This window comes from Ochotona curzoniae, unplaced genomic scaffold, assembly GCF_017591425.1.
Source record: "Ochotona curzoniae isolate NIBS_2020 unplaced genomic scaffold, NIBS_Ocur_1.0 contig_2294, whole genome shotgun sequence".
NCBI classification, from domain to species: domain Eukaryota; kingdom Metazoa; phylum Chordata; class Mammalia; order Lagomorpha; family Ochotonidae; genus Ochotona; species Ochotona curzoniae.
In genome coordinates, this window is record NW_024465405.1 from 6,310,028 (window position 1) to 6,322,191 (window position 12,164).

A 12,164-nucleotide genomic window follows, 5' to 3' on the forward strand; every position below is an offset into this window, starting at 1 on the left:
TGTGCCCGCCACCCTCTCCAGGGGAGGTGGGGCAGCACTCACCAGTTCAGGTCTTTATTCAAAGGGGTGGGGATGAATCTATGAAATTATCAAGGGAACAAAGTTCACTTCTTAAAAAACAAGACGTCCCAGTGACACACATACTTTACGGAGACAGTGCCTGTGGGCCTTGGGAGGAGACAGAACTGCCCAGCCCTTGCTGTCAGGCCATGGCTGCAGGGCTGCCCTGTCCTTGGCAGGTGGCCTGCAAGCTGACACATCCTGGTCCAACAGTGCTGAGATGCGAGGCCGAGCTCTCAGCGGGTGGAGGTCAGGTGGTTCCTGCTGTGCGAGAACCTGTGGAGGAGGGAAGGCAGCCCCCCAGCCATCACTGCCCAGGCCAAGTCCCAGGGAGAGCTGGGTGCAGCTGCATGCAGCTGGGGCTGGGACCCCGCAACCTACAGGCAGTCCCAGCCATCACTGCCTGGCAGCAAGCTATGCAGCAAGTCACTGCGGACCAGTGAGGTCAAGCGGAACCCTCTGTGCATGGCCCGAAGCCAGGCCTCACCTCTGCACACGCTCCACCAGCCGTAGCACCAGCTTGTCCGAGATGCCCGGGCATGCCTCCTCAGCCAGACTGAAGGCGTTCTCCAGCTCTTCTAGTGCCCCCAGACCCCCACCATTCTGCATGTGCTTCTCCCTGAGCTGTGGAGAGAACTGCAGCTGACTTCTGACCCCTGACCCCTGACCAGAGGTTGTGGGGGCCCACCGAGGCCTGACCAGGATTACCACCCAGCACTGCCTGGGGACTACATGCTCCCTCCATGGGCCCCACCTCTCCTCTGGGGCCCATGGGGACAGCTCATGTGGTACCTTGTCCCCTGGGGGGACCTGCCTGAGTTCCCATTCGTGGCCCTAGACATTATCCCCTACTTCTACCCCAGGCACTGTGGCCTTCTGGGGAGGAGTTTTTTGTTATCACCAATAAATATTTTCAAAAACAACCCAATAACCCCAGATGCACTGCCTGATCCAGCCCAACACGACCACTGCCTATGTGGACCTTCACAAGGTCTCCTTCCAAGAGGCATGCCATCTTCCCGGCGCCGTATACGCAGCACCTTGCAGAGGCCTGCCAGAGGTTCAGCTGGCATCTGCCACCAGGGACTCCTGTGGTTACTGCAGGGAGAGGCTGCAGGCCCAGCCACCTTACCTCTCCAAACACGGGCCGCACCAGCGTGGACAGACACTGTGACCTGGGCTGCCTCTTGACCGGCTCAGCAGACTGGAGGAAGCCAAGAAACAGAGTGGGCAAGTGTCAGGGTACCATGGCCCTGGTCACCGCCCTACTTCCCTTGGGCCACAGTGGCAAGGACAGCCTTGGCATATACAGCACTGCCCCCCACTACCCAATGGAGTCCCTTGGGGTCACTCTTCATCTCTGAAACAGCTGTACCCATGGTCCATAGGGCTCAGGGACTACCCCCCCGCCGCCGCCCGCCGACTCCACTCGCAGCTCCTTGTTTAGGCCTTGGGTCCCAAACTTCACTCCCAGCTTGTCTAGATCCCCCACTCCACCCCCAGCTCCTTGTCTGGGCTCCAGGTAAGCACACGCTGGACCACGGGTCCTCGCTGACCCCATGTCATTGCTCTCAGAAGTCAAGATGGAGCTAGCCCCAAGGCTGGACAGGACAGGACAGACCTTGTGTGAGCCATGCAGGGCCGTCCCCTTGTGCAGCTTGCTGTGTGGGCTGGGCCTGACAGTTGGGGGAAATGTCCACACAGGGCCCTGCTCCCCATCCTCAGCCTCGCCATCGCTGGGAAGGATAAAGAGGGTGACCTCAGGCACAGGGGAGGAGCCTAACCAAGCCCACCGCCCAACCCCACCCCAGCCCCTCCAGTCCTACATATCCGAGTCCTCGGAGCTGGACTCCTCGCCATGGCCCTCCGACTTCCAGCGCTTGTAGCGGTCGATGAGCTCAGTGAGGAAGGACGTCTTCTTGGTGTAGCGCGTGATGAACTTGTGCTTTAGGAGCTCCTTGGCCGTGGGCCGCTGTCAGGTCAAGGACCAGGAGCCGTCACTAGGCTCCCCAGGGTCCTCACTGTGGGATGACTGGGTGCTGGCCTGGGTCCCTCTCCAAGCCCAACCACCCACCCCGCCCAGGCTGGACTTACAAATCGGGGGTCCTTGTTGAGGCAGGCCTCCACGAACTCCTTAAAGGGCTTGCTGTGAGGGCCTTCGAGTGTGGGTGGGTTGTTCTTGGGGATCAGGAACAGGACCCGCATGGGGTGAAGGTCTGAGTTTGGGGGCTCCCCCTTGGCAAGTTCGATGGCGGTGATCCCCAGGGACCAAATGTCGGCCTGGAAGGGGTGCCACATGGACCACTGTGGCATGCAGCTCCCAAGCCGGCCAGCACCCCTGCCCCAGCCGCCCACACCGCCCACCTTGAAGTCGTAGGCAGACTGCTTGATGACCTCAGGGGCCATCCAGAAGGGTGTGCCCACAAACGTGTTCCTCTTGATCTGTGTGTCTGTGAGCTGCCCCGCCACACCGAAGTCAGCCAGCTTCACATCACCCTGCTCAGACAGCAGCACGTTGGCGGCTGCTCGGCACAGGACAGGTACTGTCAGGCTTGGCCTGCTCTCAGCAGTCCTGCCCACAGCTTCCCAGCGCAGGGGGCCCAGGAATGCTGCCAGCAGCAGCCCAGTGACTGGGGTGCCAACACAGCCCTGGGAGGCCCTCAGCACATGGCTCTCAGAACAACCCAGCAGAATGACACCCTTCAGGCTCAACAGAGGGGACCTTACCCCACAAGCTGGCCAGGAAACCCCATGCTCTGCCAGTTGCATCTGCCCAAGGCAGGCATGGCCTCAGGAGGACAAGCACAGGGGGGACAGCAAATCTAACCTGCTGCCAACATCAAGGATGTGACAGAGCCAGTGCAGAGGTGTGACTGACAGGACACAGGGCACAGGGTTAGTGACAGTTCCTTACCCCAGACCACAGACAGTGTGGCCACAGCCCCCAACCTAGACCAGACCACGAGCAGTGAAGCCACGGCCCCCACTCCACCCTAGACCAGACCACGAGCAGTGAAGCCACGGCCCCCACTCCACCCTAGACCAGACCACGAACAGTGAAGCCACGGTCCCCACTCCACCCTAGACCAGACCACGAGCGTGAAGCCACGGCCCCCACTCCACCCTAGACCAGACCACGAACAGTGAAGCCACGGTCCCCACTCCACCCTAGACCAGACCACGAGCGTGAAGCCACGGTCCCCACTCCACCCTAGACCAGACCACGAGCGTGAAGCCACGGTCCCCACTCCACCCTAGACCAGACCACGAACAGTGAAGCCACGGTCCCCACTCCACCCTAGACCAGACCACGAGCGTGAAGCCACGGCCCCCACTCCACCCTAGACCAGACCACGAGCAGTGAAGCCATGGCCCCCACCCTAGACTAGACCATGGGCAGTGAAGCAACAGCCCCTGCTCTAGGCCAGACCATGGGCAGCACAGCCACGGCCCCCACCATAGACTGGACAACAGCCCTGTAACCACAGCACCCACCCCACCCTAGGCCAGACCACGGGCAGTGCAGCCACGGTCCCCACCTCACCCTTGCCCAGAGTACCATGCTCTGACTGCAGCACCTTTGATGTCGCGATGGATCTTGCGCTCCGAGTGCAAGTAGTCCAGACCCTTGAGGATCTCCCTCAGGATGGTGGCGATGGAGGTCTCCTCCAGGGGGCCAGGTTTCAGCTGGAGAAGAGGAGGGGACAGCAGGGCCTCGGCTCCCCCACCCAACCCCACTCATGGCCAGGGCCTAGACCCCACCCCTCTCCAAGAGAGGTTGTCCCCATCCAGAGTGGTGGCCTATGTTCCTGCAACTGCCAGGCCAGATGGGAGCTGCTCAGCCAGAACACAGCAGGCGAGGGGGCCCCAGCTGGGTGCTCTGCCTTGGGGTGCAAACACCAACTCCTGACTGACACCAAACAGAAGAGCCCTGGGCCACAGGTCCCAGGACAAAGTGATTCGCCCTCCCCCAAGCCAGCCGCCCAGTACTGTAGCCCACACCTTACCAAGTCCAGTGCGGAGCCCCCACCCAGGTACTCCATGATGATCCACAACTTGGTGCTCTGCAACAGAGAAAAGCCCACCCATGAGCTCCTGGAAGTGGCCAGGGGAGTAGGCCCTCCCACTCCCAGGTGGGAGGAGCCCACCAGGAACCCAAGCGGGGCAAGGCAGGCAGCTCCAAGCTCTGTGGGCAGACACAACCAAGGCTAGAGCAACGACTGCATCCACTTCATCAAGGTGGTTCCAACGCAGGTGGGCCCCCAGGCCCCCAGCCCAGAGAGAAGGCTCTGCCCACTGGCACCTTGAGGTAGGAGCCGAAGTAACGGGTAATGTAGGGGCTGTCACATTGGCTGAGTACAGTGATCTCCTGTTGGATGTCTTCGATCTCGTCCTCTGCCTCCTCCAGGTCGATGATCTTGATAGCCACCACCTCCTTGGTGTGGTTGTCGATGCCCTTGTACACTTCACCAAAGGAGCCCTTGCCGATGCGGTCCAACTTCGTGAAGAGTTCCTCGGGGTCCACACGGGGGTGCTATGGGCCAAAGGATAGGCGTGGACATGGTAGGTAACACCCAGCCAGAGGCTGCCCTGGGCAGGGGCACACCTTGGGCACCAGCAATAAGCAGGGGCCTGGAGAGGTAGCCTCAGCCCCTGCTGGAATCTTCAGAAAATTCAACATCCCCCCTGGGGGAGGGGACAGTCCCCAGAGTGTGACATAAGCACGAGAACTGGGAGGGGAGGCGTCTACAACTATATCTGATAACTGCAGACCAGCACCCTGCAAGGTTAACAAGCACCAAGGCCTAACCATGAAACTATACCTTAACACACCACCACTGTCAGTCCCGAAACAGAATCCGGTCCAGACGGCAACCTCATGCTGTGGGTCTAACCCACAGCTACAGGCTTCAGGAGATAGACACCTCAGGCACAGCACAGAGCAGTTCCCTGCTAGTGGGTCCTTCTGAGCGAATATGGTGTGGCTTTGAGATGCACACCAGCCCAACCAGCAGCTGCAGCATCAATAAGTACCTTGACTTGCTGCCCAGGCTAGGATGGATGAGCAAAAAGGCAACCTTTTCCTGCCTATCACAAGTAGACGCACAGCCCCATACCAGACCTGGTAGGTGCAACCCATGCTTGCGGTCTGGACAGGCCATCATGGATACCCAGGGTCAGCCTAGAGCCAATGTGCAAGACCAGGACCACAAGAAAATCCGGGGTGCCCAAGGCCTCAGGTTGCACTTATCAGCTCCTCACTCCTATTGCCCAGAAGCCACACTGGCTCCACTGCTCACAGATAGGCACAAGCAAGAGCCCACCCACCTGTAAGGAAAGACAAACCTGGTGATGAACCCTGAGATCCTGACAGACGGTCACGCCCCATGGGACGACCCTGATGATCAGGCAGCCACTCCCTAAGGCAGGACCCTGACAGGCACTAACTCCCTGGCACAGGACCCGAACAGACAAGTGGTTACTCCCCACCATGGGACAACTCTGACTGATACCGGGTCACCCCGCAGGGCAGGACCCTGACTGACACCCAGTCACCTCCATGGCAGGATCCTTACTGACACCTGGCTACCCCCATGGCAGGACCCTGATACCCGGGATACCCGGTCACCTCCATGGCAGAACCCTGACACCCAGTCACGCCCACGGCAGGACCCTGACACCCGGTCACCTCTATGGCAAGATCCTGACACCCGGTCACCCCCACGGCAGGACCCTAACTGACACCCAGTCACCTCCATGGCAGGACCCTGACTGACACCCGGTCACCTCCATGGCAGGACCCTGACCGACACCCGGCCATCCCCATTGCAGGATCCTTACTGACACCCAGCCACCCCCATTGCAGGACCCCGACTGACATCCGGTCACTCCCATGGCAAGACCCTGACAGGTGCTCACTTCCTGCCCTCTACATGTCAGCTGTGGGTGTAGTGTCAATGAGCACTCCACCATGCCCAGAATGATCCAGCCCTCCTGGCCACTGGGAGGCACCTACCTCAATGGCCTGATCTACTCTCCAACCCTGGGTGGCCATCCTGGGGACTCCATCAGCTCTGCCCGCTGCTGTAAGCCTGCATCCTCCTGGCATGCCGAGGACAGTCCACTACCCTCAAAGCACTGCCCCATGGCACCACTCCCACCAGCCGGACCAACCACTGGGTGGACACAAAGTGGGAGCCAGATCTGGTCCTACCCAGCATCCTGAGCATGGCCTCGTGGACCCCCGAATCCCACCATCAAGGGTGGCAGCCACGCTCCACCAGCCTTAGTGGGGAGAGCCTCCCTGGCTGTGACCCGACTGCCCACTCCTTCCTGGGAGGGGGTGCCAGGTGCTCGCCGGCTCTGCAGCAGAGGCCTGGGGGATCTGCCCCACACCGTCTAGGGCCCAGCTGCGGGCTGGCCAGGGGCAGGGCGGCCACCTCGCCGTCACTCAGGGAACTGCCCAGCAAGGCACGACCAGAGGCTAGAACACCCTCCGGCCCGCCTGGCAAGGGCGCCCCTTACCCCGGGGGCCCCTGTCCAGCTCCATTTCTCAGCCCACGGATTTTTTTTTTCTCTCCACAGCCAACACGAAGCCAAAGTCGCCTCCCGCAGCGCCTGTGAGCGGCCACGGGCGGCCGGGCTCCGGGTGCCCAGACCCGTCGGCTTCCTCGGCTCCGGGCCCGGGCGGACGCGCTTCCTGCCGGCGCTCGCAGGGAAGGGCGGCCGGGCCCACGCCCCGCGGGACGCAGACACCGCCTCACCTGGCTGGCGAATCCGCGGAGGTGAGCCATGTCGGCGCCGCGCTCGCCCGGCCGCCGGCGCCTCGGCGCTCGCGTCAGTCCGCTGTGGACACGGCGGCCGTCAGGGCCCCGGGACGCCGCCCGGCCCCCGCCCGGCCCGGCCCTCACCGCCCCGGGGCTCCAGCCCGGCCTCCCCCGGCCCGCGCCGCAGGGCCCGCGAGGGCTCCCACCCGCAGCCTCCGTCCGCCCCGGGGACGCGCGGACTGGCCCGAGAAGCAGCGGCGGCGGCGGGCGAGAGACCCCGGCGGCCGCGGAGGCGGTGGTGACCGGGGCGACGAGGATGTCGCCGCGCGGCTCCCTGGGACTCCGAGTCCCACCGTCCTCCCTCTGCCCTGGACCAGCGGGCGCTGGACTACAAGTCCCGGCAGGACACGCGCCTGGCAGCGTCGGAACGCCGGCGCCGACTACAAGTCCCGGCAGCCTTGCAGCAAGTGGAGGCGATCCGCGGCTACGATCGCTGGCGGCGGGGTCCCCAGGGATAGCCAGCTCGGTGCCGGGGATGGCCAGCTTGGTCCCGGGTGGGCGGCCGGCGGGGCCCCGGGGATGGCCGGCGGGGTCCCGGGTGGGCCGGCGGGGTCCCGGGTGGGCGGCCGGCGGGGTCCCGGGTGGGCCGGCGGGGTCCCGGGTGGGCGGCCGGCGAAGTCTCGGGGATGGCCGGCGGGGCCCCGGGTGGGCGGCCGGCGGGGTCCCGGGTGGGCGGCCGGCGGGGTCCCGGGTGGGCCGGCGGGGTCCCGGGTGGGCGGCCGGCGGGGCCCCGGGTGGGCGGCCGGTGGGGTCCCGGGTGGGCGGCCGGCGGGGTCCCGGGTGGGCCGGCGGGGTCCCGGGTGGGCGGCCGGCGGGGTCCCGGGTGGGCGGCCGGCGGGGTCCCGGGTGGGCCGGCGGGGTCCCGGGTGGGCGGCCGGCGGGGACCCTGGGGATCCTCCACGCTCCTGGCCCACGCGGCGCCCACCGGACGGCCGCTCCCTGGCCGCGCTGCCCCGCGACCTGCCTGCCCGGGGCGGAGGCTGACTGTGCGATCCAGCCTGGCTGGCTGGCCCCGGGCTTGGCCGGTTTTTGCCATTGTCTGTATGTGGTGGGAGAGCGGACAGGCGCGGCTGTGGAGAAGGCCCGGGGACAGCGCAGTCGCGGCGGGACCCCGCGTGGGATTCATCGCTGTTGTCTGCAGTTGTTTATCTGGTGACTCACTCCCTAAATGGCAGGATCCTGAGTGTGGAACTCTGTCCAGGTCTCCCACTTGAGTCCAGGGCCCCAAGACCTTCCTTCTTGGGCACATTAGCAGGGAGTAGGTCTGAAATGGGACAGTGACTGCCACTAGGGCACAGGATGTCAGCGTCCCGGTGGTGACCTGAGCCACTGTTCTGCGATGCTGACACTTTGTTTTATGGGTTAAGCGTTTTGTAAAAACCTCAGTACATCTGCACTTACTGATATGTCAGTAAGGACAAAAGCAGTTCATAAGCCCAGTCACATTGGATGACCTTCCACAGCAGACAGAAACACACCAGTTGAGTCTTTGTGGAACTTCAGGCAAACAGGGAGCTATTGCAAGTGGTTCTATGTACCACACATAGATAGAAATAAACCCACATCCAAACACAGCGGGACTGCACCCAGCAAGGATGAAGAGGCAGTACCGTGTAAGAGCCAGGGAACAAAGTGCTGATGTCTCATTAGGGGCAGCAGCCTGTGGAGGAATGTCTTAAATGCTGAGAGGAAGTGACTACTAAGCTGTCATGTGAAGGTGGAGTGGACATTTGAGGACACAGAGTAAGGGAATTAACTCTGACATGGTCATTTTTTTTTTTTAAAGATTGATTTATTTATAGGAAAGTCAGATATACAGAGAAGAGGAGAGACAGAGAGGAAAATCTTTTGTCCGATGATTCACTCCCCAAGTGAGCGCAATGGCCAATGCTATGCCAACCCAAAGCCAGGATCCAGGAACTTCCTCCAGGTCTCCCACATGGGTGCCGGCTCCCAAAGCTTTGGGCCATCCTCGACTGCTTTCCCAGGCCACAAGCAGGGAGCTGGATGGGAAGTGGAGCGGCCGGGATTAGAACCAGCGCCCATATGGGATCCCGGGGCGTGCAAGGTGAGAACTTTAGCCGCTAGACCACATGGTCATTTTATTTGAAATGAAACTCATTCACTCCCCAGATGGGCTGCAATGGACAGGATTGGTCTGGTCCAAAGCCAGGAGCCTGAGCACGCAGGTCACTCTTGTTGCTTTAACAGACCATTAGCAGGGAGCTGGATGAGCACAGGAGCAAGAGCTATGGGATACTGGGTACCACACCAGCTCCCCCTGTCTGAGAGATGGGATGCCATGGGTGCTGCACCTGCATTGCCCCCCACACTATCTGGGAGATGGGTGCTGCACCTGCATTGCCCCCCACACTATCTGGGAGATGGGATGCCATGGGTGCTGCACTAGCCCTGACCCCCACACCACACTGTCTGGGAAATGGGATTCTGCAGGTGTCACACTGGCCCAATCCCCACATTACCCCATCTGGGAGATGGGATGCCATGGGTGCTGCACCTGCATTGCCCCCCACACTATCTGGGAGATGGGATGCCATGGGTGCTGTACTAGCCCTGACCCCCACACCACACTGTCTGGGAGCTGGGATGCCATGGGTGCTGCACCTGCATTGCCCCCCACACTATCTGGGAGATAGGATGCCATGGGTGCTGCACTAGCCCTGACCCCCACACCACACTGTCTGGGAAATGGGATTCTGCAGGTGTCACACTGGCCCAATCCCCACATTACCCCATCTGGGAAATGGGATGCTGTGGGCACTGCACCTGCACTACACCCCCACACTGCGGGAGAAGTGAGGCTGCTATTGTTCTGGCAGGGATTGAGGTAAGCCTGGAATGAGGGTACCACAGGCACAGGAGTCAGGGCTGAGGCTTGTGGGCCCTGCCTGCACTCAGTGTCCAGTTGCAGACCCAGGAGACAGCCTCCACCCCTGTGGCAGATGCCTAGCTATGGCCAGCACCACCACCACTAAAACTGCAAGCCTTCAGGGAGTGAGCTGAAGTGGAGCCATGGGCATGTGTGTTACTGTATGCCTGTCTTCTAACTATAGAAGAATTTTAAAGTGCAGAAATGTCCTGTTAGGCCTATATCTCAGTCAACAATGAGTCTGTTACTGAGTTCCAACATCCATCCTATGAGTTACATGAAATAGCTACTTAGCATCCAGCTGCAATTGAGACCTCACTGGATGCTGTGGTGGGCCTGGCCACACTGCAGGAGTCAACAGCCCTTCTGCCAGCAGGTCCCAGAATAGGACCCAAGAAGATCTGTGTAGAAAGCAGCTCAGGGGCCCGGCGCGGTGGCGCAAGTGGTTAAAGTCCTCGCCTTGCACGCCCGGGATCCCATATGGGCGCCGGTTCTAATCCCGGCAGCCCCGCTTCCCTTCCAGCTCCCTGCTTGTGGCCTGGGAAAGCAGTCGAGGACGGCCCAAAGCTTTGGGAACCTGCACCCGCGTGGGAGACCCGGAAGAGGCTCCTGGCTTCGGATCGGCGTAGTATCGACCCGTTGCGGCTCACTTGGGGAGTGAATCATCGGATGGAAGATCTTCCTCTCTGTCTCTCCTCTCTGTACATCCGCCTTTCCAATAACAAAATAATAAAAATAAATCTTTAAAAAAAAAAAGAAAGCAGCTCAGAAATGTTTACAGGGAAATGGCACCACCAAGCCCTCGCCAAAGAAATGATGTGAGGGGCCAACTAACTGAGGATTCCCAGGCATGCGAAGCAGCAGGAAAAATGCTGCCCCAAAGGAACAGAAAAGTCACCAGGTAGAGAAGCCACAGCTATGCCCCTGTGAGAGGGGCAAGCTCACGCCTGATTCAATCCAGGAGGTGGACAACCAGCTAGGGAATGGGTTGTCTCCTGGTCTTGACCACTCTAGACACTTGGAAAGTGAACTGGGGGGCCTGGTGCAATGGCGCAGTGGTTAAGGTCCTCGCCTTGCATGCCCGGGATCCCATATGGGCGCCAGTTCTAATCCCGACAGCCCCGCTTCCCATCCAGCTCCCTGCCTGTGACCCGGGAAAGCAGACGAGGACGGCCCAAAGCTTTGGGACCCTGCACCCGCGTGGGAGACCCAGAAGAGGTTCCTGGCTTTGGGTTGGCATAGCATCGGCCATTGCGCTCACTTGGGGAGTGAATCATTGGACGGAAGATCTTCCTCTGTCTCTCCTCTGTATATCCACCTTTCTAATAAAAATAAATAAGTAAATAAATCTTTTTTTAAAGATTTATTTTTATTATTTTTTATTGGAAAGGCGGATATACAGAGAGGAGAGACAGAGAGGAAGATCTTCCGTCCGATGATTCACTCCCCAAGTGAGCCGCAACGGGCCGATACTATGCCGATCCGAAGCCAGGAGCCTCTTCCGGGTCTCCCACGCGGGTGCAGGGTCCCAAAGCTTTGGGCCGTCCTCGACTGCTTTCCCAGGCCACAGGCAGGGAGCTGGAAGGGAAGCGGGGCTGCCGGGATTAGAACCGGCGCCCATATGGGATCCCGGGCGTGCAAGGCGAGGACTTAACCACTTGCGCCACCGCGCCGGGCCCAGTAAATAAATCTTTAAAAAAAAAAAGAAGAAAGTGAACTGGGGACCCAATGAAAGTCTCTCCCTGCCTCTCAAGTAAACACATAGATAGAGTTAAAGGCGTACTAAAATTATGCCTTAACTAACTATAATCTGTTTTAAGCTACATCCTTTATCTTTTTAGAAGTGTGACTTTATTTTTATTTGAAAGGCATATTTAAAAAGAGAGAGAGTTGTTGCTGGTTCACTCCCCAAATGGCCATAGTGGCTGGAGCTGAGCCAGTCCAAAGCCAGAAGCCAGGAGAATCTTCCCGGTTTTCCATGTGGATACAGGATCCCATGCATTTGGGACATCCCTTGCTGCTTTCAAAGGAACATTAGCAGGAAGCTATCTGGATCAGAAGTAGAGCAGCTGGAACATAAACCAGTGCCCATATGGGATCCTGTCACCACAGTAACATCCCAGCTGCAACACCAGAGTGAACGAACACTGAAAACCCACTGACAAAATTACTGCTGCCAAAAGTATCAACCAACAAGACTAGACAGGTAGGCAGGGTGAGAGACGGAGAGCAAGGAGCGGGGGAGAGACACAGAGACATGGAAGTATAGACGGGCAGGGTGAGAGATGGAGAGTGAGCAGCGGGGGCAAGACAGAGACACATGGAAGTATAGGCGGGCAGGGTGAGACAGAAGATGTACAGCTAGGCAGGTAGAGATGTGTAGACAG

General features: G+C 60.1%; 1 protein-coding gene across 2 annotated transcripts; it reads right to left on the minus strand.

The window, feature by feature from the left end:
* Positions 1–38: 38 nt before the first annotated feature.
* STK25 (serine/threonine kinase 25) lies at positions 39–7,096 on the minus strand. 2 transcript variants are annotated; one of them, XM_040972396.1, is made up of 12 exons: positions 7,034–7,096; positions 6,825–6,906; positions 4,364–4,594; positions 4,068–4,124; positions 3,639–3,747; positions 2,425–2,582; positions 2,155–2,340; positions 1,887–2,032; positions 1,682–1,796; positions 1,193–1,264; positions 548–684; positions 39–336 (listed from the first exon to the last, which is right to left on the minus strand). In XM_040972396.1, the coding sequence occupies exons 2-12, from the start codon at positions 6,852–6,854 to the stop codon at positions 297–299; spliced, it is 1,281 nt and encodes a 426-aa protein (XP_040828330.1). In that variant the 5' UTR covers positions 6,855–6,906; positions 7,034–7,096; the 3' UTR covers positions 39–296. The 2 variants fall into 2 exon arrangements, with proteins under 2 accessions (XP_040828330.1, XP_040828331.1); XM_040972397.1 differs by lacking the exons at positions 4,364–4,594; positions 7,034–7,096 and having other exon boundaries at positions 6,825–6,940.
* Positions 7,097–12,164: the final 5,068 nt, after the last annotated feature.

Excerpts from the sequence above, each read along its gene's own strand:
- STK25 (XM_040972396.1), bottom strand. The coding sequence starts at position 6,854 with ATGGCTCACCTCCGCGGATTCGCCAGCCAG. Across the intron at positions 2,583-3,638 it reads GATCCATCGCGACATCAAAG|CCGCCAACGTGCTGCTGTCT; the intron begins GTGCTGCAGTCA and ends TGTGCCGAGCAG. Across the intron at positions 2,341-2,424 it reads AGTCTGCCTACGACTTCAAG|GCCGACATTTGGTCCCTGGG; the intron begins GTGGGCGGTGTG and ends CACCCCTTCCAG.